The sequence below is a fragment of the Gopherus evgoodei genome, chromosome 10, assembly GCF_007399415.2.
Source record: "Gopherus evgoodei ecotype Sinaloan lineage chromosome 10, rGopEvg1_v1.p, whole genome shotgun sequence".
Classification (NCBI taxonomy): Eukaryota; Metazoa; Chordata; order Testudines; family Testudinidae; genus Gopherus; species Gopherus evgoodei.
The window spans coordinates 70,140,839-70,166,747 of NC_044331.1; the positions used below are offsets into that span (position 1 = coordinate 70,140,839).

Sequence of the window (25,909 nt, forward strand, 5' to 3'; positions counted from 1 at the left end):
CCTCCTGCACCCCAACCGCCTGCCCCATCCCAGAGCCCCCTCCCACACCCCAAACCCCTCATTCCCAGCCCCACCCCGGAGCCTTCACCCCAACTCTCTGCCCCAGCCCTGAGCCCCTCCCAAACCCCTCATCCCTAGCTCTTTTGTGTCACGAGCCTCAACAATATTCTTCAGCTGAGTCGCCAGAAAAAAAAACTTTGAAAACCTCTGCATTAGAGCCACAGTTGGTATGTCTGTTTAACTTTTCTAAATAAAATGTGACTCATGCTGTGTTGTAGGTCCATCTGGCCATGGTTCGCTACCACGAAGCTGGACGTTTCTGTGAGAAAGATCAGGAGTGGGATCAGGAATCCGCTCTTTTTCACCTGGTGCATGCTGCTGATTGTGGAGAACTGGAAGCCATCGTTGGGTTAGGACTCATATATTCCCAGCTGCCACATCACATTCTTGCAGAGGTCACTTCAGAGGTATAGAAATACTGAAAATACCAAAATATAAAGTAAAGCATCCTGGGATCGTTTGTGTCCTGTCTAGAGTAGGAGCAGCAGATCATCCTGCCGAGTGATAATACTAATATTATATTCACTGCGATGGCCAACAATCCCAGGCATGCATTTGGAGGGAAGAAGGGTGGTCCCTTGTGATTAAGACCTAGAACTAGGAGCAAGATAACCAGTTTATTTTCCTGTCTTTGCCACAGATTAATTTCGTGGCTCTAGATAAGACACTGAGGCCTATATTTTCAAAACTGGCCTCTGATTTTGGGTCCCTCACTTTTTGGTGCCCAACTTGGACACCTTGGATCTGATTTTTCAAAAAATGCTGAAGACCTGCAACTCCCATTGACTTTGTTTGGGGTTGTGGGGTTGTACCTACAACTAAGGGAAGGAATGATGGAATTTTAGATATATCCATTTTAGTATTTGTTTCTGCTTTTGCCTTCAAAGGACACAGAGGAAAACCGAGGAAAAGGATTTGATTATTTACTGAGAGCAGCAGAAGCTGGAGACCGGCCTTCCATGATTCTGGTAGCAAGATCATATGACACAGGTGTAAATCTTGGTTCAAACAGGTATGGTATGTGTGTGAGCGTGTCTGTGTATGTATGAATGAATAACTTATTGTAGGTTAGATTGTTTGCCCATGCAGAAGATTTTTTTTTAATTGCAGGGCTCTCACTTAGATGAGTGCTAATTATTGTTAGTAGTAGTAGTAGTATTTACTGAATTTTATGGAGATACTTCAAATTTACACTGGTGTAAGTGAGTGCAGAATTCGGACTATAATATCACCACAGAAGGGAAGAGTTACACAGATTGAGAGACAGATCCTGCTCTTGGATACTTGTGTTGCATGTCGCATTGATATGAATGGGAGCTGTGTGTGCATGTTTGAATTTGGCCCTGATATTCAAGTCACGCTAGTTTATATGTGAATAAGGCTAAGAGATTGCTGCCCCCACACCTCAGGGTAGCTGCAGTAACCCTGGGTGCATACCCTCACTCTCCAGGGGCAATGGCTGATGAATCCACATAGCAGTTTAATTGTCCCTGCACATTGGAACCACACCGCTGCTGCTGCTTTATGGGGCACTCCTCACCCCAAAGGAGCAGGCAGGATTTTCCAATAAGGCTCATGTAGGGCCAGGGCCACCCAGAGGATTCAGGGGACCTGGGCAAAGCAATTTCAGGGGCCCATTCCATAAAAAAAAAATTGCAATATTATAGAATACTGTATTCTCATGGAGGCCCCTGTGGGGTCTGGGGCAAATTGCCCCACTTGACCCCCTCCCCCCGGGCGACCCTGTGTAGGGCTTGCACAACTCGCTGCACTATAGCGACTTTCCCCCTTACTTATGGTAAGGCCTAACGCTTTCTTCTCTGAGGTCAGTGGTAAAATTGCCATTGGCTTTAATGGGAGTAGGGCCAGGTCCTCAAAAAGTAAAGGGCAGTGAAAAAACGAGTATAAAAAACTGTCAGTGTGAAATGTAGTCACTTAAAAATTGAGTCACTTCAGGTGAGTTTTACCATTATATTTTCCTATTTTAAAAAACATTATTGTTCCTTCCTTGTTGCATTGTGAAAGACCCAAACAACAGGGGAAACAAACAGAATGACACAAGGAAATACTGAAACTGCCTGTAAACAATGCTCTAAGATTTACAAAGTAAATACATTGAAAAGATAGAAGAAGAATCATTTTTCTAATCACTTTCAGTCATTGTCATCCTACTTACTTTTAATAATGATAGCAAAAGATGTCAGAGTAGGGTGTGATTTTTAAGTTGATGGCGTTATTTTAAATCCAGGATGATTTGAAGTTTTAAGATGTATGAAAAATGTCTTAAACTGGCAAATCTCTTTTCATGTGACAAGCACTCTAATTCAGTGACTCTCAACCTTTCCAGATTACCATACCCCTTTCAGGAGTATGATTTGTTTTGCATACCACAAGTTTCACCTCACCTAAAACTGCTTGTTTACAAAATCAGACATAAAAATACAAATGTGTCACAGCACACTATTACTGAAAAAGTGCTTGCTTTCTCTTTTTTACCATATAATTATAAAATAAATCAGTTGGAATATAAATATTGTACTTACAGTTCAGTGAGACGTATAGAGCAGTATAAATCAGTCATTATCTCTATGAAATTTTAGTTTGTACTGACTTCACTAGAGCTTTTTATGTAGTCTGTTGTAAAACTAGGCAACTCTCTAGATGACTTGATGTACCCCCTGGAAGACCTCTACGTACCCCAAGCATTACGTGTACCCCTGGTTGAGAACCACTGCTCTAATTATAACTTTAAAATGGCTGGTCTCATTTTGGAGCAGTTGAATGACAATCTTTATAGATAGGCTATTAAGCAAGCCCCTGAAATTCAGAGTTTATAGCGGAAAAGGCTGATACAGCCAAAATTACAACAGGATGGCTCTGACTCAAAAATACATGGTGTGGTTTGCCAAAAACTACACAGCATCTTGTTCACTAATTTTATATATTTTTTTAAATGTCATAATTTAAAAAAAATAGATTAATTTTCCTAAGTACCAAACATACCAGGTGATGGATCAGGGATTCCGCCCTTCTTCCTTTTGTCTTATTAATGATGCCAACCTTGAATGGGACATATTAACATAGCCATTCAGCTCAGAATCCAGGGAGATTGTGTGTATACACTTGTGATACTCTCCCAAGATCCAACCACAAACCAAACTGTGCCCACTTAAGATGCCAAAACAAGATGTCACTCAGTCGATTGTACAGATCTTTGTAATATGATCATCCCTTTTAATAATAACTATCATCCCTTTTATTTCTTATGTTTGGATCAGCAGTGAAATACTTGACAAAACTGATATTAAATTATCATTAGGCTTAAGAATTATCATACTGAAATGAATGGGGCAGTTCACATCACAGCTATTTCTTAAGGCTCAGACAAACCTCAGTTTGCACTGATTTGCAGTTTTAATGTTATCTTTACAAGCATATAGGCTAAAGACTTGCTTACTTTTTTTTAAAGAAAGCTGAGATTCTAGAGTACAAGAATGCAGCCTCTGAAAACAATATGAACTTGTTGAGCCATTGCAATCCATCATTTCATCCCTGTGAATCCCAAATGGATGTAAAGTGAATTTAGCCCCATTCATCATTAGGGTGCTGGATCCTGTACTGCATATTCAGTGGGATTAATCACCTGCTTAAATCTAAGCACATGGTTAAGTGCTTTGCTGGATTGGGTGAGTGTGCTCAGCACTTCGCAGGATTGAGCTCTATAGCGCCAAAGTATAACTTCTTCATTTCCCAGGGTAACCTGTTTTAAAAATTATTTAAAAAATCAGAATCCAAGACTGGAAGGAAGCCCTGCACTGGTACAATGCTGCACTGAACATGACCGATTATGACGAAGGGGGTGAATACGATGGAACTCAGGATGAGCCGCATTATCTGCTCCTGGCGAGGGAAGCTGAGATGTTAATGACAGGAGGGTTCTGCCTGGCCAAGGATCCCCAAAGATCAGGTAGGATGTTGACTTGGTCCATTCCTGTTGCTGTGCCGTGGCCGTGCCGTGTTTGTCTGCTTTCCTTACTATTTGAATGAGTCTAGGTACACATTGGGTGATGCTTAACATGCCATTGCAAAGGTCTTTGAAGGGTGGGTTTAAGGGACATGAATTTGCTGTACTAGGCCTTAGAATACAAGACTCGTCCTGAGGGCTCTAAGCTATCTATCCATCTTAGGTTTTTATGTGCCCCCCTCCCCCCCAACTATAGTATCTGAGGCACTCGCTGTATTGAATGTATTTATCCTCCCCAGACCCCTGTGAGGTAAGGCAATGCTATTATCCCCATTTTATAGATGGGGACCAGAGGCACACACAGGAAGTCTGTGGTGGAGCAGGAATTGTACACTGAGCATTCAAGTTCCAGGGTCTTCTGAGTCCTGAGCTGGGTATCAAGTCCCTCTCCTCACCTTCATCATCACCCAGAAGGAATCCCACCTCCCCCTCTCACGTGAATGATCCCTAACCTTGCCCAGTTGAACACTGGTGGATCCCTGTGGAGTGGGCCAACTCTCTGCTCCAGGCCTCACCCAAGCAGGCCAGCAGCTTCACACCACCAGCCTGGCAGCCTTTCTCCCTGCATGTAGTAATTCTGTGCTCTAAGCTGGTCCCTCTCCATCTCCTTTGTATCCCCTTCTCTAGTAGTGGGAGACTGGACACAGAAGAAGTGGAAGCCATTGGCAGACAGTGTGCCAGTAATGAGTAGGCAGATTCAGTGAGGACTCACTGCAGGCAAGAATCCTGATTTGGTTCCTGGAGCTAGCAATTTTATTTCCTCCCACCAGCTCCCCCAAACCACTTAGGAGCTGGCTTATGCTCAACTTATAAAACAGCTGCATGTTAGCCAATGCTGTAGGACAGTACTCTTCGCAATTTTTGAAGTGGGGCCACTTTGGCAAAAAAAAACTTCAGTGTGAGAGCCACATCAACCTGACATAGACGGTTGAACACTCCGAGTTCTTTGTTGGTTGACCAAGTAATATTACCGTTCTTGGTAATATTGCTTGGAGTGCAGGAGGAGGTATGGGAGGGTGGCTCTGGGAGACGGCTGGGGCAAGGGCTTGGGATGCAGGAGGGGGTGAGAGTGGAAGCTCTTGGAGGGAGTTTGGTGCAGGAGGGGACTCCAGGCTGGGGCAGAGTGTTTGGGTGCAGGAGGGGGTATGATGCCTGCCTGCCCTGGCCCCACACCACTGCTGGAAGTGGCCAGCATAGCCCCACAGCCCCAGAGGTGTAAGGTGGGGAGCAGAGGTCTCCACATGCTGCTCCTACCTACAAGCACCACCCCCACAGCTCCCATTGGCCAGGAATGGGGAACTGTGGCCAATGGGAGTTGTGTTAGCCCCTTTCAGAAGCAGCATGGGGCCGGGGCTGCCCGAAGTAAGTGCCGTTCCCTTCAATGGGCAGGTTCTGAATAGCTCTTCCACCATCCAACCTGCAGCCTCCCGGAGCCAGCCCCCCCAAACCCCTGCCCCAGCCCAGAGCCAGCCCCCCATACACCCTCCTGCACCCTAAGCCGGAGCCCCCTCCCAGAGCCCACACCCCCTGCCTTACCTGCAGCCCCACTGCCACCGGAGAGTGCGATCGACGGGGAGCTGCACTTAGGGTCCATGGGATCCGCTACTGCTTCGCAGGCCTTGCAGTGAAGAACACTGCTGTAGGATAGGTGAAACTGTAATGGCTCCAGCTAATGTGAGGCAAAACTGGCAAGTGATATTTTGCGGATGCCTTAGTGGACCAAACCAGCTCCGATCCTCCAGTGTGGCAAATCCCTTTCGGCAGTACTGCTCAGCTCCCTTGAAGATCACTGACTGCAGTGGGAGTTTAGGGTGCTCAGCACCTCGCAGGAGCAGACATTTGACTCTCAGTGCATGACATTCTAATTGGCTCTATGTAATCTTTATGTTTGCTAATAACATTCATAAGACTTCGTTTAGCTGGTTACTGGCCTGTTGAATTTATGATCCTTGTAGGGACATCCGAAAATGTCACTCTACTGCCATATCAGTAGTTATCCCTGTCTCTGAATTTTAACATTGTGTGCCAGATTCTTAGCTGGTTTAAATCAGTATAACTCTATTGATGTCAATGAAGCTACCTGGATTTATACCAGCTGAAGGTCTGGCCCTGTAACTGGACCTCCATTTTTTTTTCTTTTTAACTTCCCACGCTTGTACTTTTTTAGAGAGGAAGAAACGTTTTTTCTTTGGCCTACTGACATGACTCTTAAACTGCTTTTTCCTAGGTGAGTTGTATACAGAAGCAGCAGAAGCAGCAATACAAGCCATGAAGGGCAGATTGGCAAATCAATACTACCTGAAAGCTGAAGAAGCTTGGGCAATGATGGAGGAATGAAACTTCAAATGAGGCAGCTCTTGTATATTAAAAATAATTTTTTATAGACTGTTACTTTGCAAAAAAAAAAGATGTATTTTTATGTGTTGTTACTGATTTGTGTTTTTCATATTTTAATTTTCTAATTTTATTCTGAGGGGAAAATATACAAATGTAGGTTGTATTTTGGGGATGCTATAATGTAGTTTTACTTATACTTCAAAGTTGCAGTATCTATGAACTTGATCTTTTATAACTTTTAACTGTTATATGTGAGGAGCCTGATTAATTTCAGAAAAATGAAGCTGATGTCAGCTTGCGTTGCACACTTTTGTTTTCCATAGCAGAGTATCAGTGTGTTTATTTCTTTCGGTTACTCCTCTTTTTCCCCTCCTCACAAAAACCACACATTTCTAAGTTCAAAGCACTTCTACGCCAATGTTTGGTTTGCTTCAGGCACTTCTTCATTTTCCATGTAAACATACATGCAGAAATTCCCTTTTTTAATTCCCCTTGTGAAATAAACCCAAAAACCGATGCAATCAGGAATGGAATTATGCTAATAACACTCTTTACAATGCAGTTCTCTGTAAAAATGGTACCATTGGGGGCACCATGTTTATTTTCTTCCTTAAGTGATTTGAGATGCCGTCTTTTCAGTTTGCAAATGAAAAAATGTGTTTTTCTAAATGCTCGCCCTGAAAATCAAGTTGAGACTTGAAAGTCAAGATGGTTTCTCTTTAGGTCGCTCATCACCAACAATACAAATTCCGCAGTCATAACTTAGCTAACAGTTCTCTTGATAAGGCATTCTAGCTCCCTCTCCCACATCTGTATGGCCTCAGAAAAGAAGTAAAAACTTATTTCAGTCAGAAAAGTAGCTATAATTCTGAATACAATATATAAGCGTGCCATTTTTATGTAGCAGACCTGTACTTTAAAAGTTATAGGGTAAAATCCTGGGTCTGTTGAAATCTGTGGCAAAATGCCCTTGACTTTTATGGGGCCAAGATTTCACAGAGGACTAGTCTACACTTGAAATGCTACAGTGGCATAGCTGCTGCTCTAGGTTATAGACACAACCTAACCCTTCCCATTGGCACAGATAATCTTAACTACATAAGTGAGGGGTGTGGATTTTTCACACTTCTAACTGATGTAGCTGGGTCAAGCTGATTTCATTGTGTAGAGCAGGCACAATAGTAACTGGAGATTTTTAATTTTTTTTTGCAACAGTTTCTATTGTATTTTATAGTCCTAATACAATAATCTAAGTTGCATATCGCCTTACTGGACTTATGATGTGCTTCCCATAAAATAGCATAAAAAAGTCTGTAGTCTACTGATTTCTTGGTATCATTTTGTTCTTCCAGTGACATTGCCATTCACAGTGCATTTAACATTAAGAAATACTCGCCCCAACCATTTCAGTATAGGGACATTTAAAGAGGTTAGAGAAACTGACATGCATGTATATTTACTAGCCCTCTATTCTAAATAATTTTGTGCTTAGGTTATGTAAAAAGCATTCAGACTATAATTACTGTACAATAGATTTAAGCTGTTTGCTGAATAATCTATTCAGCAGCTCAATAAAATTTGAGTGTACTGATTCACTAAAAAATAGCCATAAAGGTACAAAGTTCGTCTTCTGTTGTACTAGTGATTCACAGTCTGTAGTTGCACACCTGAGTTTTGGCCCCCTCTGATGTTCACGCTAAGATATCCTAAAGGATCTCTTGTTTTTTCACAAGTCAATAAGAACATATTAAACAGGATTTTTATACCTATTTGTTAAAGAAAAACATGTTTGTGCTGATTGCAAAAAAAAACAACAAAAAACAAAAAAAAACCTCAACCTCATTAGATACCATTTAAGAGAGAATCTTAGACTAAGCTCATAGTTTTATTTCAAGAGCCCAGTGCCATCTGTACAGCAACTGGATCTATTTATTGGTCTTATTTATTCTGATTTTTAGGTGTTTAAGATTAATAGATCATGGAACATGCTGCAGGGTGGGTCCTTTTACCATCTTCTGAGAGTGTAGGTTGACACACAGAAGGGTTAGCATGACAGTGTCATTATTAAGGGGAGAGAGTGTTGAATATTTACTATTGCTTCAGCAAAGCATTTAAGCACATGTTTAAGCACATGATTGATTGAACCCCATTGATTTCAGTCTTCCCTGGGGCCATCTTGGAAGTTTACACTCAGAATCACCAATTGTTATTTAAAGTCAGGTAGCTGGGATGTTCTTAATGGGAAACTGCAGTTTAGGTTTAAGATTTTGGCTTTTTTTTTCATCTAATTTCAGAGATTGTTAAGGGGCAAATCCTACCCCTTCCTCTGTAGCATGCACAGAGCTCCATTTGAAATGGAACAGGTGCAGTTCTGCTGTACTCCATTTGAAATGGAATGGGATCACAATGTGATACCCATAGATAGGGGTGAGCATGCTCATGAGCAACACTTCCTTAGTGACTTCATTCCCTCCCTCTGGGAAGCACAGTTGCAAGAAAATGTCAGCTCTGAGAGACAACTGCATCATTCAATCATGGAAACAGTGGAATAGTGACAGGCATTTATGTATATCCACGGAAAAATATTGGAATAATGTGCATACAGTCTACAAGCTGCTCGCACACTGTAGGTACTATATAAATAAATAATATCGATAGTATGTTTTTATTGTAAAGGTATAAAAGCTAATCGTAGTTTTCCTTTACAAAGAAGAGATGATGTAGCTAACAAAAACTTGCCCTCTATAGGAAAAGGAGGAGATTTGAGTGTTTAAATTCAAAATATAAACATAGAGCTCGAGGGTAATTATTAACACCTTTTGGCATGCAGATTAATTCACTGAATTGTGTTATTGGTATAATTACAGAAACTTCTTCATAGATTTGAGGCATATGAAGTTATACAACTCAACAGGCAAAATATTGTCATTGTTCATACTTTGTCTTTAAAATCTTACATTTTGTTACTGATTTAGTTTACTTCTTGGCACAAATGGTATCTTATAAATATTTTGGTGTACAACAGACATGACAGTCAATTTTTTAATTAAATTTATGTTTACAGAAATATGCACAACATATTTTATGCAATTCCTTTAGAGAGAAAAGTATGTTTTTTGACAAACTGTTTGGAATGATCTTGCTGCATACTGTATTTTTAATCAATTCACAATGAACAAATTAAATATATTTTTTAAAAATGTGAAAAAAAATAGAGGGGGCCCAGACATGGAGAATTGAATCAGGCAATAAATTCCATTGACTTGAGTGGGAATTTTGCCTGAGCAAGCACAGCAGAATTGAGGCCCTTTTTTTGCATGTAAGAAATGCAGAAATTGTTCGTTTGCATCACTTATTCGTGTCATTCAGTTTTATTGGTTTTGCTTTGCCAAATAAAGTTTTCTTTTTGTCACATTCAGTAGTAGAACATTGCATTTGTTTTGTTTTTGATTTGCCTCAATTATGATTTACTATTGCAATCTCTGAAATATTCTTCACATTATTTTTATTATCTAGCCCTGATCCCAACTACTATTGACGGTCAGTAATAAATTAGGAAAAAAAACACTGTGTATATCAAGAAAATTAATATTTTCACAAAAGGGATAAATGTATCATGTGCAGTCATATTTACATGCAATTACATCTGCATGTGATGTAGATAAAATAAGAGACTTAAGACCTGATGCTGAAGGCCTAACTTGGGCAAAATGCCCACTAAGGTATCCTTATGCAGTAATCCAACCTTTGTGCAGCTCTGAAGCCAATGAAGGTTTTGTCTGAATGAAGAATGCAGGATCTTAGGCCTGGTCTACATACACATTTTGTACCAGTATAACTATTTATTTTACTGGTATAGTTACACTGGTACAACCCCTAGTATGGATGCAGTTATCCAGGTGTAAAGTTGCCTTCTACCAATATAATTTATCCCCCTTTTCCTTCAGTAATAAGCTATACCTATATAAGCACTTTTATGCCATTATAACTGCATCCATGCTAGGGGAACTATATCAGTAGAGTTAAAGCAGTACAACTCTGTCCCATGGCGGAGATACTTAAAATAATGGGACTTTGTAGCATAGGAGCTATATCTGTGTTCCTTCATCAAGCAAATTCACTGTCAGCAGGACTTTTGCTAGATTAAGAATGGTAGAATTCAGTATTAGATGTCTATTCTTTAGTTGAAGCTGGTATCAGGTCTTTTTAATGAGCAGTACGCAAGTGCAACAAGAGAAATATAGATGGTTTCATTCAGAAACCTTTATTTATATCACAGTGATGGCACGCAAAAGTCCAGTTAAGCAATATACATAGAAATACTGCCAATCTCTTAATTACATGGACTGCACAACTCCCTTGGGTCTGATTCTGATCTTCTGTTTACTCTGGTGTAACTCCACTGCTCTCAGTAGAGTTGCTCCTGGTTGACACCAGTGTTTCTTAGATTAGAGATGGGCCAAAATCAGAATCTCATTTCAGGAGGATGGGTCAGGTTAGAATCCCCCGATGAGAGTCTCTGAACCTGGGCTTTTGGCTGTGAGGTAGATCTGCTCTATTTTCTAGTTTCAGTTCAGATGTGGCAAAAAGGTCTGGATGGTGGGTATCTCACAGAAAGAGATGGCCTCACATGAGATTTCCACCATTTTGGGGCCCAAATCTCATGAGATTAGCTCACAAAAGTTCTGACCTGGACCTTAGTCTCAACATAATCTCAGTAAGAGTTTGCTCAGATCATCTCTGCTTTAACTAGTCATGGAATACTAAAGTAGTCTAATGAAGATAGCTTGACTATAACATCTGAATTTTCCAAGCAAACTTTTAGATCAAAAAGGACCGCATACCCCACCATACCCTCTTTCAAGGGAGGAACAGTCACTTCTGTCCATGTTTAACCCCAGAGGTGGAGTCTCTGCTCTGCTGAACCTATTTGCCATGAATCATTCATGTGAATACTGTTGGGAGCACTGACTATCCTCTAATGCAGTGGTTCTCAACCTGTTTACTGTTGTGGGCTGCATATGTGGTCCACAATGTGTTATGTGGGCCACTTCCAATACTACCTCTATGCCGTGAGGATGTCACACAGGCCGCAGCTCTGTGCTGACTGGGCCGCAGGTTGAGAGTCACTGCTTTAATGTGTCAGGGAAGAATTTAAAAGTGGCCACACTGCCACAGACTAGGGCAGGGGGTCGGCAACCTTTCAGAAGTGCTGTGCCGAATCTCCATTTATTCACTTTAATTTAAGGTTTCGCATGCCAGTAATACATTTTAACATTTTTAGAAGGTCTCTTTCTATAAGTCTATAATATATAACTAAACTACTGTTGTATGTAAAGTCAATAAGGTTTTTAAAATGTTTAAGAAGCTTCATTTAAAATTAAATTAAAATGCAGAGCACCGCAAACTGGTGTCCAGGACCCGGGCAATGTGAGCGCCACTGAAAACCAGCTTGCGTGCTGCCTTCAGCACCCACTTTTGCCGCCACAAGTTATGTCAGCATAAAGACGCCGCAGTTAGTACATTGCTTGTGCGCATGCGTGCATGGCTTCTTGCATCAGTGCTGCACGTACTCACCTGGAATGCTTGCATCAATGCACATTGCAGTGCACAATGGGTAGGTATCCCAGTATGCAGACCACCACTCTCCAGTGCAGTGTCTTTTGGGAAGATTTGGCAATGTGCGATGGGGCAGAAACAAGTTGCACAAGGGTGACTGGATCATAGTGAATAGTACAGGACATAGTGGCTGGATCTGCAGCAATGGGGGTCCCAAACTGGTGGAGCAATAGGTGGCACACTTATCCTTTTCTTGGCACCCTGCCAGAGAGTACCTCAACAGAAAGGCCTACTTTTCTATGGTTATGCAAGCATTGGTGGATCCCTGGGGACAGTTCACTGACATCAGTGTTGGCTGGTCAGGGCAGATGACTGAAGGTTGCATCTTTAAGAACACAAGCCTGTTCAAAAAGCTACAAGCAGTGACTTCCGAAACAGGAGATTATAATTGGCATGTTGAAATGCCAGTCGTGATCCTGGAGTCTGCAGCATCATTATTTGCTGCCAGAGAAGCCCCATTATGTCCTGGTGCCTCTTCCTGTCCTTTTTCCTGTGCCTTTCTTCTGTATGCTCTGTCCTTCTCCATAAAGTCTGCAGTATTCACCTTCCAAGCCCTCTGCTCATGTGCCAATGCAGCACTGGTTTGCATGATCTCACGCATGATCTCACTAAAATGTCATTCCAAGTCCTCTTCCTTCTCCACCTTATCTGACTCCTCCTGTTCCATGGGTGTAGAGGGAGAAACTCTGAAGGACACAACAGCAGCAGCTACAGATAAAACACCCACAGGTACCATTGTTGGTATCGTCACAACGGAAAGTAAAACTTAAGCTTCAGAACGCCCTTCCCTTGCTCCCCTAAAGTTTTATCAAACAAGACATGCTTGTTGATACTTCTGCTTTGGAGTGCTTGTGCATTGTGCCACTCACAACAGCAGCCATGATGAGTATGACCCACCAGGGTGAGGGCAATGAGAAGAGAATTGCTTTGGTGCATGAAACAGTACCAGGTAAAGACACTGAATACTGGCACCTTTTTCCACAGGCAGTGGTGATTTTAGCTGATATCTCACTCCTGAGTGTGACAAAGGCACAGAGAGACCAGCTGCTGCTGGTGTCCTGAAGCTGCCCAGGACCATATGCTACCAGCCTGTTTACTGCGATGGTGCCTGCCAAAGTTATCACCAACTTGCATGGGAAAGGGTCCTGACAGGAAGGAAGAAATAGGGCTGTAATTCCTAGAAACCTTCAGGAGAAGACTGCAGTATAGTTCCATGGAAGTTTCATCAAGATCTCACAGGAGGATTCAAGGGACATCCCTGTGCACATAAACAAACTGCTCCACATAGCTCACCCTGCTTAATGCTACAGGGGAATGAAAAGCAAATAGCAACTCTACCTCTTTGTTGTACCACTACCTCTTCTAGTACGAGTACATTAATGAAAAAATCAATAGCTATGGCCTGTTAAGTTAGGATGCCATCCATACTTCATAGTAATGTGAAATACATTTACACACTTACCAGAGAGATTCCTTCTCCTGTGTTGGGCTCATCCATGCTCAACTGCCAGGATTGACTGGAGTGTAGTGGAGTCTCAAACGGGTCCTGGCTCGTGGCATAGATGAAACCCTCAGACACGTGGCCCCCCTTTTCTTCGCCTCCTCAGCCTCGCTGTTCATGCAAGGGCCTGTGACTCAGGCTTCTCAGAGGTATTCATGGTGGTGTGCAGGGTGGTGGTGGAGTCTGCCAAGTATGCCATGCAGCTAAGGTGACCAGATGTCCCGATTTTATAGGAACAGTCCCCATTTTGGGGTCTTTTTCTTATATAGGCTCCTATTACCCCCCACCCCATCCCAATTTTTTACACATGCTGTCTGGTCACGCTACATGCAGCTTTTTGTAAAAGCAATTGGTCTGAGCTTGATACCAGAGTGACTGTTGGCCTCCCTGGCCTTTTGGTATGCCTGCTGCAGTCCCTCACTTTCACGTGGTACTGCTGCTGTTCCCTGAAATATCCCCTGTCTACTCCAAGCTGGAGCATGTCTGAAGCATGCAGCCAGCCTAGTGAGCTGGTCAGTAGCACACAACAGTGGAGAGTTGCTAGGTGAGCTCACCAAGCTGAACAAGCAGGAACAGGCATTTCAAACATTTGCAGGGCTTTAAAAGTGTGGGGGGAGCGAGGGTGGTGCTTCTGGTTTATGTGAGCTGTGGGAAGTGGAGTTCACAACTGTGACCAGAGCAGTCGGCAGTGGGAATTGTGGAACAGCTGCTGGAGGACTGTTAGAGTCGACATAGGTAACATTGTACATTGATCATGGCTCAGCGCCACTCTATGTCAGATCTCCAAGTTGGTCAATGGGTGTGAGTGGTAAAGTAATGTAACTTTAACTGATTTACCACTCAGGGGCTAATTTGTACACTGGCGGTGGCAGATGGTGGCATAGTAGGCAAAAAGATAAACTAGGGGCATGAGCTTTACAAGTGAATTTGGTGGTGAACAACCCAAGGAACTAATAGACATGGCTTGACCCAGACATGGATTTACTATGCAAGTTTCTTGAGCGTAACTCTACCAGTGTAACCCACACGTCACATCCAGTACTCTTATTTTTTCAGTCACATTTGAGGAAGATTCATAGTAGGTAAAGAGCTCTGCTGTGTCTGTGCAAGGAAGGAGAAACTTTGATCACATAACCCTTGTCTGAGAGAATGCAGGGTTTTATATGCCTCTTTCAGCAATAGGTTTGCTTCAGGTACCCTATTGTAAAGTACCACTGCACTCAAAAACTGAGGAAATTTCTGTCAAACCTTAGTCCCAGATTTGGACCTTAGCGTCCAAAATATGGGGGTTAGCATGAAAACCTCCAAGCTTAGTTACCAGCTTGGACCTGGTACTTGCTGCCACCACCCAAAAAATTAGAGTGTTTTGGGGCACTCTGGTCCCCCTGAAAAACTTTCCCTGGGGACCCCAAGACCCAAATCCCTTGAGTCTCACAACAAAGGGAAATAATCCTTTTTCCCTTCCCCCCTCCAGGTGCTCCTGGAGAGATACACAGACACAAGCTCTGTGAATCCAAACAGAGTGACTCCCCCTCTCCGTTTCCAGTCCTGGAAACAAAAGCACTTTCCTCTTCACCCAGAGGGAATGCAAAATCAGGCTAGCAAATCCAACACACACAGATCTCCCCCTGATTTCTTCCTCCCACCAATTCCCTGGTGAGTATAGACTCAATTTCCCTGAAAAGAAAACTCCAACAGGTCTTAAAATAAAGCTTTATATAAAAAAGAAAGAAAAAATACATACAAATGGTCTCTCTGTATTAAGGTGACAAAATACAGGGTTAATTGCTTAAAAGAATACTGAATAAACAGCCTTATTCAAAAAGAATACAAATTAAAGCACTCCAGCACTTATATTCATGCAAATACCAAAGAAAATAAACCATATAACTTACTATCTGATCTCTTTGTCCTTACACTTAGAAACAGAAGATTAGAAAGCAGAAACTACTTCTCCAAAGCTCAGAGAAAGCAGGCAGACAGAAAACAAAGACCTCAGACACAAAATTCCCTCCACCCAAAGTTGAAAAAATCCGGTTTCCTGATTGGTCCTCTGGTCAGGTGCTTCAGGTGAAAGAGACATTAACCCTTAGCTATCTGTTTATGACAATTTCATCCTGAGCTTGTTGTAACCCTAAGAGCACTTCAGGGTTACAGATGAGATACTGTGTAGAAAAATGACAGGATAGCCTCCATTCCACAGGACTGAATAATTCATGCAGGACTATGTGTTCTGTTAAAACTATTTTTGATTTGTAACACTTTAAGAGATTCCTTAAGGAAAGAAGAGGCAAACAAACTGTAATCTTATTATGCACCCCAGGCCTGCCTGCTCCTTCCCCTAGCCCAAACATCTAGGAATGCAGGGAGGCAGAATGTAATTACTCATTTAGTAGGGGAGTAGGGCTAACAACTCTACTCATACAAGAAATCCATAGATCTGTAATAACAACTCAGTCGGTCTCAGTTGCTCATCTCTTCTGAAGGACAGTATGTGCCCAACACCATACTGGAACACTGGGGCAGTGTTGATTCAGTGTGAAGAGTGCCAGCTACTGAATCCTCAGTGCCACTTTCTGGCAAAGGTACAGACCAATCCTTTTTAGTTTGGAAAAGATGATGAGATCACAGCTTAAGTCAATATGGCAATGGTCCCATTTTGCTCTGAGAGTCCCTGGACACTGAGCAGAAACTGCCCCTAGCACTAAAAGAACAGCCTTGATTGTGATGTGAAATGAAGATGATTTGCTGATGAATGGCACAACAGGTATAAAATAACAGATATCAGTAACTTTTTCAATACAATGATCCTGAACAAATTGTACATGTTGATAGTCCATCCTACAGGGAGAACAAATCTGATCTGAGGTTTTATCTGTTGATCTGAACTCTTCCAGAAGTCTTTGAGAAATATAAATGCATGCTTCATTCAGGTCCTTTATCCCAGAAAGGTTAATAGTCCAGTCTGTCTCTGTATACTCCTTTGCCGGTTTGTTAAGCAGATCAGGGACCTGGTGAATTGCTTTTTATGACCGGTTAAAGGCTGCAGGCCTGATTCTCCTCTCACACAGATATGGAGTAACCCCCCTGAAGTCAGTGTAAGTGAAAGAGGCATCATCACCTGGGATAAAGAATTCTAAAGAGCATTCAGGAATTAAACAGAGTGTATGAGACTGTTGTAGTTTTGAAAACAAATATAACACAATATACATGTGTTCGTCTTGGTTAATCCTTCTTTGTCAGAGGATGTTGAGAAGGCCAAGACTATAACAAGGTTAAAAAAAAAACTAGATAAATTAATGGAGGATAGATCCATCAATGGATATTAGTCAGAATGGGTAGAGATGGTATCCCTAGCCTCTGTTTGCCAGAAGCTGGGAATGGGCGATAGGGGGTGGATAACTTGATGATTACCAGTACTGTTCATTCCCTCTGAAGCATCTAGTATTGGCCACAGTCAGAAGACAAGATACTGGGTTGATGGACCTTTGGTCTGACCCAGTATGGCCGTTCTTATGTTGTTCCTGAATATTTTCAGGCCGGTCAGGTATCTAGTTAGGCTGGCAAAAATCTCAGCAGCCCAGAGCAGGGTAATTTCCATCTGGGTGCTCCTCCTGAGGAAGAAAGAAGCCGGGAGGTAGGCCAGAGTGTAGGGCAAGGAGAAAGAGATCTATGTCAGTGGAGAGTCTGGGCATACTGGACGTTGTGGGAGGTTGCTGAGCAAGGCTCCCAGGTCTGCAAGATAAAAAAAGCTGCACTGTCTTTTCTCAGCAAGCCCAAACCAAGCCAATCCCATCTTGGAGGCACCATCCACTGCCATCTCCCAATGCCCTGCCCCAGCCAGTGAAAGTGAGTGAGGGTGGGGGAGAGTGAACCATGGAGGGAGGGGGAATATAGTCAGCAGGGACAGGGCCTCAGGGAAGGGGCAGGGCTAGCGTTTTCGGTTTTGTGTGATTAGAAAGTTGGCAATGGTAACTCTAGGAGATGGCATATTTCAGGACATTAAAAGGAACTTAAGACTCTGTCAGGTGGACCATGCAATAGGAGAGCTCTGGCAGTTGCATTGTCAAAATGCAACTTAAATGAACTTAAATGAACTGACCAAATTAAAGACTTAAATCATGGTGGATTACAATGTAGTGGTCTTGCTCCATGCAGACTTCTTTCCAGCCTCCCTTTCCCCCAGGCAGATTTTCCCTCCCATCCCATTGCCACTGATATGGAAGGAAGGAAAGAAAGAAAAATGAATAGTGCTTTTACATCAAATGTCTCCAGATCCTCCATGCACTAGTGGGGACACAGAGAACCCTCGGCAGACACCAACTCAAAGTACCAGTCCCCACTATGCCCCTCTTTATCTTTCCCTGCGTTAGGGTCACATTGCTGTAATACTATGAACTTTGGTGAATTTACTGCTGTTTTACTGCGCAGCAGTGAGAAGAAAAATCACACTCTAAATGCCTAGAGGGTCAGCTTTTCAAATGAACCAGTCTTTGATTTTGTAGCAAGAGTTTGTCAGGAAAGAAAAAACACACCAAACTATTTTTTATTTGTATAGATTTAACATCCTGGGTAAGAGGGGCCTGCAACGTAGGCTTCTTCAGCCATATGGCAGTCCTTGTTTAGGGGGGGGCAATGCACCCTCATCACATTGTGATGTTGCAAAGGCTTAATGTTTGCATTGCAATGTTGCAAAACAGTGGGTTGGGGCTGCATTGTATCACAGAAGCTTGTGGCTGCATTGCTTCACTGTATTCCAAGTATCTGATATGTATTGTGACATCACATTGCAATGCTGTACTGGGATATTGTTCAGTGAAGGCTTGACACTGCATTGTGATGTTCTATTGCTTCAGCTTGGTGCCACATTGGAACCGTGGAATGTCCACATTATTAATGAGCTTTGGGACATCCCTCCAGAACTTCCATCTGCTTGAGGCTCTGGAATAATTGCTCTAATTAATGCCATGTAAATACAAAAATACTGATTAGCTATACTTAACTGTTAGTACCTATTGCTAATCCATATAATTTTTATTACCTTGGTCACTGCTTTGAGCTTAACCATGTATCTGAGTTGCAAACTAGCTTACACTCCGAAAAAGACTCTTAAAAAACGATTTTAAGGGAAGCAAGGGCTCAGCCCTTCATCCCTGTATAAAAGACCTTTCCACACAGATATTTAAAAAAAAAAATAAAAAAAAATGTGAGATGAATAAAGTATACAAGTCTGTTTTGTACATGAGGGTAGCGTGGCCGAGCGGTCTAAGGCGCTGGATTAAGGCTCCAGTCTCTTCGGGGGCGTGGGTTCGAATCCCACCGCTGCCATAAGCCTTTTGTGCCTCCGTGTTTTGCAGGGAATATAGGGATCGCACAGCGCCGCCTGGTGCTAAACTGAGAAGTTTATCCCCGCCTGGGAAGCATTGTGGGTAAGAGGAGGAACTAGTCTCCCCACGTGTCTGCTGCTGGAGTTACATCAACATGGCTGCTGCATGAGACGTCCCCGGGACCTGCACGTACATTGCAAGGCGCTGAAGGGGGGGATCGGTGGCCTCATCTGCCCCTGGAGTCCGCGCCACGAGGTAGGGGGAGCATGTGTGGTCCATTGTCCCTGCCTTAGGGCTGCACAGGGCGTTACAGCTGCTGTGGGGCGCGTTCTTCCGCAAGGCCTGGGCTGGGGTGCGCTCTGCCTGCTGCAAATCCTGTGCATGAGCTAAAAACTCTCCGAGGAGTCTGAACTAATTGCACGTAAAAAGCGCCTGGAGAGTGGGCACTGGGAATAGCTGGTCGGGGTCAGGGGCTGGGTGTGTGTTGCGAAGCCCCCCCTTTCCCCCGCGGCAGGAGCTTGCCAGATTCAAGGGTGTTTGAACAAATTCACATTACTGTTCACTTATAATCTTCCTTTTTTCCCTGCTTCTTTTCTGTGTGTGGTTTGCAGTCTGCTCTCCCTGAGATTGCTGCAGGGTTACATCAGCCATCTCAGTCACAGCCTGACACCAAAGGCTAGTTATGTTTGAAGGCAAGGATTAAAAAAAGAGTGCACCCTCTTTGCCCTCAAAGTATCCCAGAAATATGAGAGTCGGATTTAATGTGAGGTTTTGGTGGGTTTGGAATCTCTACTCCCTGAGGTTATGTGGTTACATCAGCCATCTCTTTGGGGAGGCTTATTCCCCCACCCCAACCCCAAAAAAGTAAGCAGAGTTTGATAATCTCCACTCCTTCCAACTACTCCCAGTAACCTGGTAGAGTGACTGGTAAATTGCACAGGTACACACATCTCTTTCAGGACATCTGTTTTGTGGCTTATTTAGGAAGAGCACTGCATCCTGTCTCATAACAGGTTTCAGAGTGGTAGCCGTGTTAGTCTGTATCAGCAAAAAGAACAAGGAGTGCTTGTGGCACCTTCGAGACTAACAAATTTATTTGGGCATAAGCTTTTGTGCGCTAAAACCCACATTATCGGATGCATGCCCTGGAACCTTTTTTTTTTCATGTTCTCTGTGTGTGTGTATATATATATATAATCTTCCTACTGTATTTTCCACTGCATGCATCCGATGAAGTGGGTTTTAGCCCATGAAAGCCTATGTCCAATAAATTTGTTCGTCTCATAACAAGTTACCAAGTCATTCTTGCTCAGAGCAGGATTTTTGCAATCAATAATCTGAACCTGTATTTTAAATCCTGGCTGAAGAATTTTAGCTTGCCTTTTCCTCCCCTGTTTACTGTTATCATTGTGCTGGGAAGAAGTCAGTTTACAAGTTGACAAAAATAAGAATTAAAAAAAAACAACCTCTGTGCCAGGAGAGAGTGATGGTCTTTATGAGGGCCCAGCCTGGCTCAGCAGTTGCTGGGTACTGTGTGCCGGTGACATGAAGCTTTCACTGACTCATTGAGCAGGTGACCTATTCTATGTACTGAGTTTGTTTTAATCACTTATGCTGTTGTTAGAGGGAAGTTATTTGCTGATTGTGTTCATCCATCTAACCTGATGCTGAAAGAACAGGTTTAACACTTTGTACACAAATGATATTTCTGGAAATGTTAAGGGTTTAAAAGGTGATGCATGCGTGATGTAGCTTACAGTGCAGCCTCTTTAAATCCTGACTGTTTAGCCTGCCTGGCTGTAGTACGCTAAGTGGAAATAGAAGCCTTGGAATATAGGAAGTCCCAATATTTTGGTTAATTAACAGAATGTGGTTTTGCAGAACTGTTTATGGATGGGCAAAAGGAGGAAGAGGTGAAATAAAGAACCTTGTAAACATTCAGTTCAGTTGTCTTTCTGCAGTTTACAAACCGGCATAGACTCTGTGCTGAACATAAACTAATCAGGGTCAGGGCCAGTGTTTGAATGAGAGACCTCTAAGAAAAACCTGGGTGCTACAGGACATGACATTGGTAATTCAGAAAATGTCACACTTCCCTCTTTATTGGTAATGAGCCAGAGCTTCAGTACATGATTAGGACAGTGGTTCTCATCCCTGTCCATACCATGACCCCATGATACACCAGAAAAATGTTTCAGGTCTCCCTGTCCCTCGATAATTTCAGGAGCCCCTCCCATCTAACTGTAAAGAGAAGCAAGCTAGTTGTGAGCTGCTGGATCTGTTTGTGCACCCCAAGTTAACAACCCCTGTATGAGGGGGCACTGTGAGAATGGAGATGCCATCTTTCAGATGAGACAAAACTGAGTCCACTTGTGGCCATTTAAGATCCCACGGCATTATTATAAGAATGAGAATAGATGTGTTACCCCAGTATTCTGGCTAAACTTGAACTTGAGGCAATGGAATGCTCTCATTAAATGCTACTTGCAGTTTAAATTGGATAGAATATTCTTCAGTTGTTCTAAATTGGGAGGCTGTTAACCAGCTGCTTCATTCCATCCCAGTTAACAGTATTTCACTGGTAGGCTAAGTTAGAGCTTTGTATATATTACCTACAGGTGTTTAGGGTGATTTGAAGCTTAATTAACCAATAACAATGAGCTCTTTAGATGGAAGTCTCTTTAGCAATTCAAAAGCCACCTAAAATTATTTGAGCCATCTACTAAATTGTAAGTTGTATGCTTTTTCTCCCAGTGTTTATCTTAATTTAATTCCATTACTCTTTCCACTGTTCATGCACTCTTCTTCTGGTTGCTGTATTTCTCCTGAAAAGGTCTCTCTCAGACCTATCTGTATGTCTTCCCGTACTAAATGCCTGAATCTGATTCCATTTAATTTCCTTCATTGTAGAAAGTTGTATGAATATTATAAGCTGTATCAGGTAACAATGCCTCCTGTTCATATGCTTGCCATTCTGATATTCTATTAAAAGCAACCCTCTGGACATCTTTTATCCTTAAAGGAATTGGAAAATTGATGTCTTCATTATCTGATGTTTACACTAGTAACTGAGTCACTCCATGAGCTGAGGTAAGCAGAAGGGAAATATTCATTTCTAATTCTGTAAAATGTGCACTCATGCTTACACTTTTGAAAAGAATTAGATTTCTGATAATCTGATCTAATAGTCACCATTTTAATCTTACATCACATAGACTCATAGACTTTAAGGTCAGAAGGGACCATTGTGATCATCTAGTCTGACCTCCTGCACAATGCAGGCCACAGAATCTCACCCATCCACTCCTGTAACAAACCCCTTACCTATGTCTGAGTTATTGAAGTCCTCAGATTGTGGTTTGAAGACCTCACCTGACAATAGAGTCATGACAGTCAAGACACAGTGGTCTTCCACATGCTGACAGTTGTGCCAAGAAGACTCCAGTTAATTAAGAATACAGTAACTGAGAATGCAGAATGATCATGAACATTTTGTATTTCTGTAATATTTGAAAATATGCCAAATATTAAGTCGTTAAGTCTCAAGTAATATTGAGGCAAGTAAGAAATATAGTGGGCTCAAGTATCCTGTGACTGAAATGGAGCCACTTCTGGAGTAAAAAGTGGCAGCTGTTTAACATTGTAGAATTATACTACACTACACAGCAGTCTAGGTGAAGAATATAGAATGCTGTATGCAATTGAAACTGCAGAGGCAATGTAAGTAAACAGAATGTAGTTACCTGAGTTGAATTTTTGCCAGGAGGTTGGAGTTAGTGCCCAAGCGCTATGGGATCTTTAGTGACCAAAAGTGATCAGGACTCTTGAAAGGTTAGGTAAATAACCACACTTATTAATGTGACCTTTTAGGATTATTAACTTCCAGGTAAATTGGAGTATATTTAGACCTGCCATTAAAATATATGAACGATGTGTGTCTACATGTAATTGATGAAAATGACTGCAGTCATGCACATTCTTAGTATCTTGCTTTTACCCATGGTATATTTGCACGATCAGCAATGTGATCCTGGACACAACCTCTTTTCAGAGGCACAGGGTACACAGCAAGTCCCATGACCTGGGGATTAGAGTGTTGCCATGAGTGGTAATTCCAATTTGGATAGGATTTTCTTTAAACTTTATTTGTTAATTTTTAAAACGTCTTCTATTGATTTGAGGCTACCATGCGCCCTACCAGACTGATAGAGACCGCCATGGGCTGCCATTTATTGATAACTATTGGATTAATTAAACATTGTCTGTTGCGATGTCATTTTAAATAATTTGTAAGCCTTGCTTATTTTGTTTATGGTGTTGGAGACAGAGTCATTGCTCCATCTGTGGGACCTGGGCCCTGATCTACAATGAGACTTAGGCATTTCAACGCACAGCATCGGAGTGGCTAGAAAATCACAGGAACAGGGCGATTCACAAAGCCTGAGTTAGGGCCAAGGAATGGGAAGAGATAAGAGCCTTAGAATGGGATCCACAAAAGCCAGCACACTAGGTGGGGAGCTGCTTGAACTAGCCAGCGGGAGATGCTGATGATGGGTGGGCTAAGCCATGCCCCTCTCTGAGATAGGCGTCTATCTCTGCTTAGCAGTCCACAAACAGGAACCTGCCACCTGGCAGTTTAGATGCCTACAGGGTGTCTTCTGGGAATGAGTGAGATGTCTGCCTCACTCTGCACAAAACAGTCGGAGGAGGTGGTGCTGCCTCTCCAATGCTATAACTTCTATCCCAGTGGTTAGACCTCTTGTCTGGGATTTGGGGGCTTCAGGTTCAATCCTCACCCCCTCCTTGGCAGAAGGGAAGAAAGGATTAAAACTGGGAGCTCATACCTCTCAGGAGAGGGCTCTAACCACTGGGCTGTAGGATAGTTTGATTTGGGGCTTCCTCACTGTCCTGTCCAAGCTGCTCCACTGTGGATGAAGAATGAGTGATTGGAGCAGAGGGACTGGACTCTGGGTCTCTCACCTCCCAAGTGGGTGCCCAGAGCCCTGGACTACAGCGTCATAGTCTCTCTCTCTCTGGCTCAGTGACTGATCCACTGCAGATAAATACTTTCATAGTCCTTGGGCAAGAGAGTCCACTGTAGTCCAGTGGTTTGGGCATCTAAATCCTTTTGTGGATCTGGGCCCTGGCTCATTCCACAGCCCATTAACAGCCCTCCATGACTATACCAGCCTGGAGATCTCTACTGAGCTCAAGGTCTTAACTCTGATTCCCCTCAGGTGGCCACCCATAAATATTCATGTTCAGTAAGGGCCAGATGCTACCAGCTGCTGAAAACTTTTGGTAACTTAAACGGGAGCAGAGGGAGCTCAGTATCTTGGAGAATAGGAACTTGAATGACACCTTTGGAAGTGTCATTTTATTGTTGCCTCTCTTTTCGGGGGGAAGCTTGCCGAGAATGCTCATTTTCCATCCATGGTCTTGCTTTGCTCCTTTTGACGCACACAATTCCCCTTGCACAATTGCATGGGGTACGTTTGGGTTGATAAGATCAGAGATGTGAGGTGATAAGACCTTAGACCTTGGGCTGCAGATATTTTCAAAAGCACAAAAGAGAGTCTGAGAAATGGGTGTCAGACTGAGAATTCTCATTCAAACATCTTAGTTTTTAATTTCCTACCATCTGAAGTGCAGTAAATACATAGTCACTGAACATTTATGCAGTGCACTGTCCATGTGCCAGTCAGTTACAATGCAGTCATAACCTAAAATTAGGCTTGGCAGGATTCGATATAAATCGATAGACGTCAGTAAATGTCGATTTCAGCTGACACCCTGAAATAGATGAAAAAAATATCAATCGGTAACGGTGGGAGGGTAACAGTCGTGGGAGTGCAGCCTCCCCCCTCCCCTACCCCTTGCCCCAGCAGGGATCAGGTGTCTCTTCTCCAGTGGCAGTGCAGGGCACCCTCGGCAGCTCTGCTGTCATGGCGTCAGTCCCATGACAGTGGGGCTTCAGTGGGCTCCCTGCATGGTCACAGGGATGATGATACATGATCCTTGGAGGCATAAGTTACGGGGAACGCTGCAGTACTGGCCTGGTGAAGCAGAGACCATCCCAGGCCAGCACTGTGATGAGGAGTTTGAGCCCTTGGCTGTGGGGGAAGCCGCCTTGCTGATGAATGCCTCTGTCCCCAGGCAGGAGCTGTTCCATAGCAGGGTATCCTCCTCTGCAGCCAGGACTAGCCCTCTTCCTCACAGCCCTGGCCACAGGGTCTCTGCTTTGACCCACCAAGACCGCAGCTTTTTCCATACCTTGCACCCTCAGAGATCACCGGCCTTGTAGCCATTCTGGGAACCTGTGCAGCTCTGCTGTCCTGGCCCCATTCACTCACTCGCCAGCCAAGAGTTTAGGAGCTGTCCCTGGACAGGAACTGTTCAGCAGCACCCGAGGCCAGGGGACTGCAGCCTTCCCCTCACCTTGCACCCTGGTGTCTTGAGCCCCTTGGCCGTGCAGGGAGCCCCCTGCAGCCCCGCTGTCAGTGCTGCCCTAATCCTGGTCCTATCCCCCCTTCATTTCCTGCAGCTGTAAAATAAAAATAGTTTAAAAATTAAAAAAAAAATTAAATATCAATATTAATTGTCAACATTAGAAAAAAAAATCGAATTCTGCCAAGCCTGACTAAGATACATACTGTACAAAAGTGTCATAGCCAGCAAAAGAGGAGGAAGGGAGAAATAAGACCACACAAATGTATTCCCCATAATCTGCTTTCCAAAAAATAAAATTCCCTTCAATTGAAAGGAACTCAAACAGTGTGAGCAAGGAAAGATCCTAGGCTGTACTTGGTACACAAGATGGAAATTATGAATGGGGGAACTATAGCTCTTACAAAACCATCCTTGATATAGTACTTTCCGTCTCTTTCAGATTGTGCAAAGGAAGGACCTGAAACATTGCTTTTCCCATTTTAGCATGGCAAATGAAGAAGATGACCCAATTATACAAGAGGTAAATTTACATTGGGTCATTATTGAGTGTATGGTTTTCTTGAAATTCATTTTTCTTATTCTTTCAGAGTG

General features: G+C 43.0%; 2 protein-coding genes, 1 long non-coding RNA gene and 1 other non-coding gene across 12 annotated transcripts in view; 3 read left to right on the forward strand and 1 right to left on the reverse strand.

Moving 5' to 3' along the window:
• Nucleotides 1-9,839, forward strand: part of EEF2K (eukaryotic elongation factor 2 kinase) — a 49,830-nt gene extending 39,991 nt beyond the window's left edge. For all 6 annotated transcript variants that reach the window (XM_030577635.1, XM_030577636.1, XM_030577634.1 and 3 more), the window contains 4 exons: nt 279-467; nt 948-1,072; nt 3,849-4,027; nt 6,312-9,839. In XM_030577635.1, the coding sequence (XP_030433495.1) occupies nt 279-467; nt 948-1,072; nt 3,849-4,027; nt 6,312-6,421 (603 nt within the window). In that variant the 3' untranslated portion in view covers nt 6,422-9,839. The remainder of the gene's footprint in view (nt 1-278; nt 468-947; nt 1,073-3,848; nt 4,028-6,311) is intronic.
• On the reverse strand, nt 410-14,034 carry LOC115658539. The gene is made up of 3 exons (XR_004002327.1): nt 13,503-14,034; nt 11,999-12,726; nt 410-478 (listed from the first exon to the last, which is right to left on the reverse strand). It is a non-coding gene; the product is annotated as an uncharacterized LOC115658539 (long non-coding RNA).
• A 4,753-nt stretch (nt 14,035-18,787) lies between these two features.
• TRNAL-AAG lies at nt 18,788-18,869 on the forward strand. Its single transcript has one exon. It is a non-coding gene; the product is annotated as a tRNA-Leu (tRNA).
• A 133-nt stretch (nt 18,870-19,002) lies between these two features.
• POLR3E (RNA polymerase III subunit E) overlaps nt 19,003-25,909 on the forward strand; it is a 40,487-nt gene continuing 33,580 nt past the window's right edge. For 3 of the 4 annotated variants that reach the window (XR_004002343.1, XR_004002342.1, XM_030577745.1), the window contains exons 1-2: nt 19,003-19,123; nt 25,758-25,838. Coding sequence is in view for 2 of the 4 variants with exons in the window: in XM_030577745.1 (XP_030433605.1) it covers nt 19,034-19,123; nt 25,758-25,838 (171 nt within the window). In the remaining 2 variants the exon portion in view is untranslated. Of the gene's footprint in view, nt 19,124-21,890; nt 21,959-25,757; nt 25,839-25,909 lie in introns of all 4 variants that reach the window. The other variant, XM_030577746.1, reaches the window with a different exon arrangement.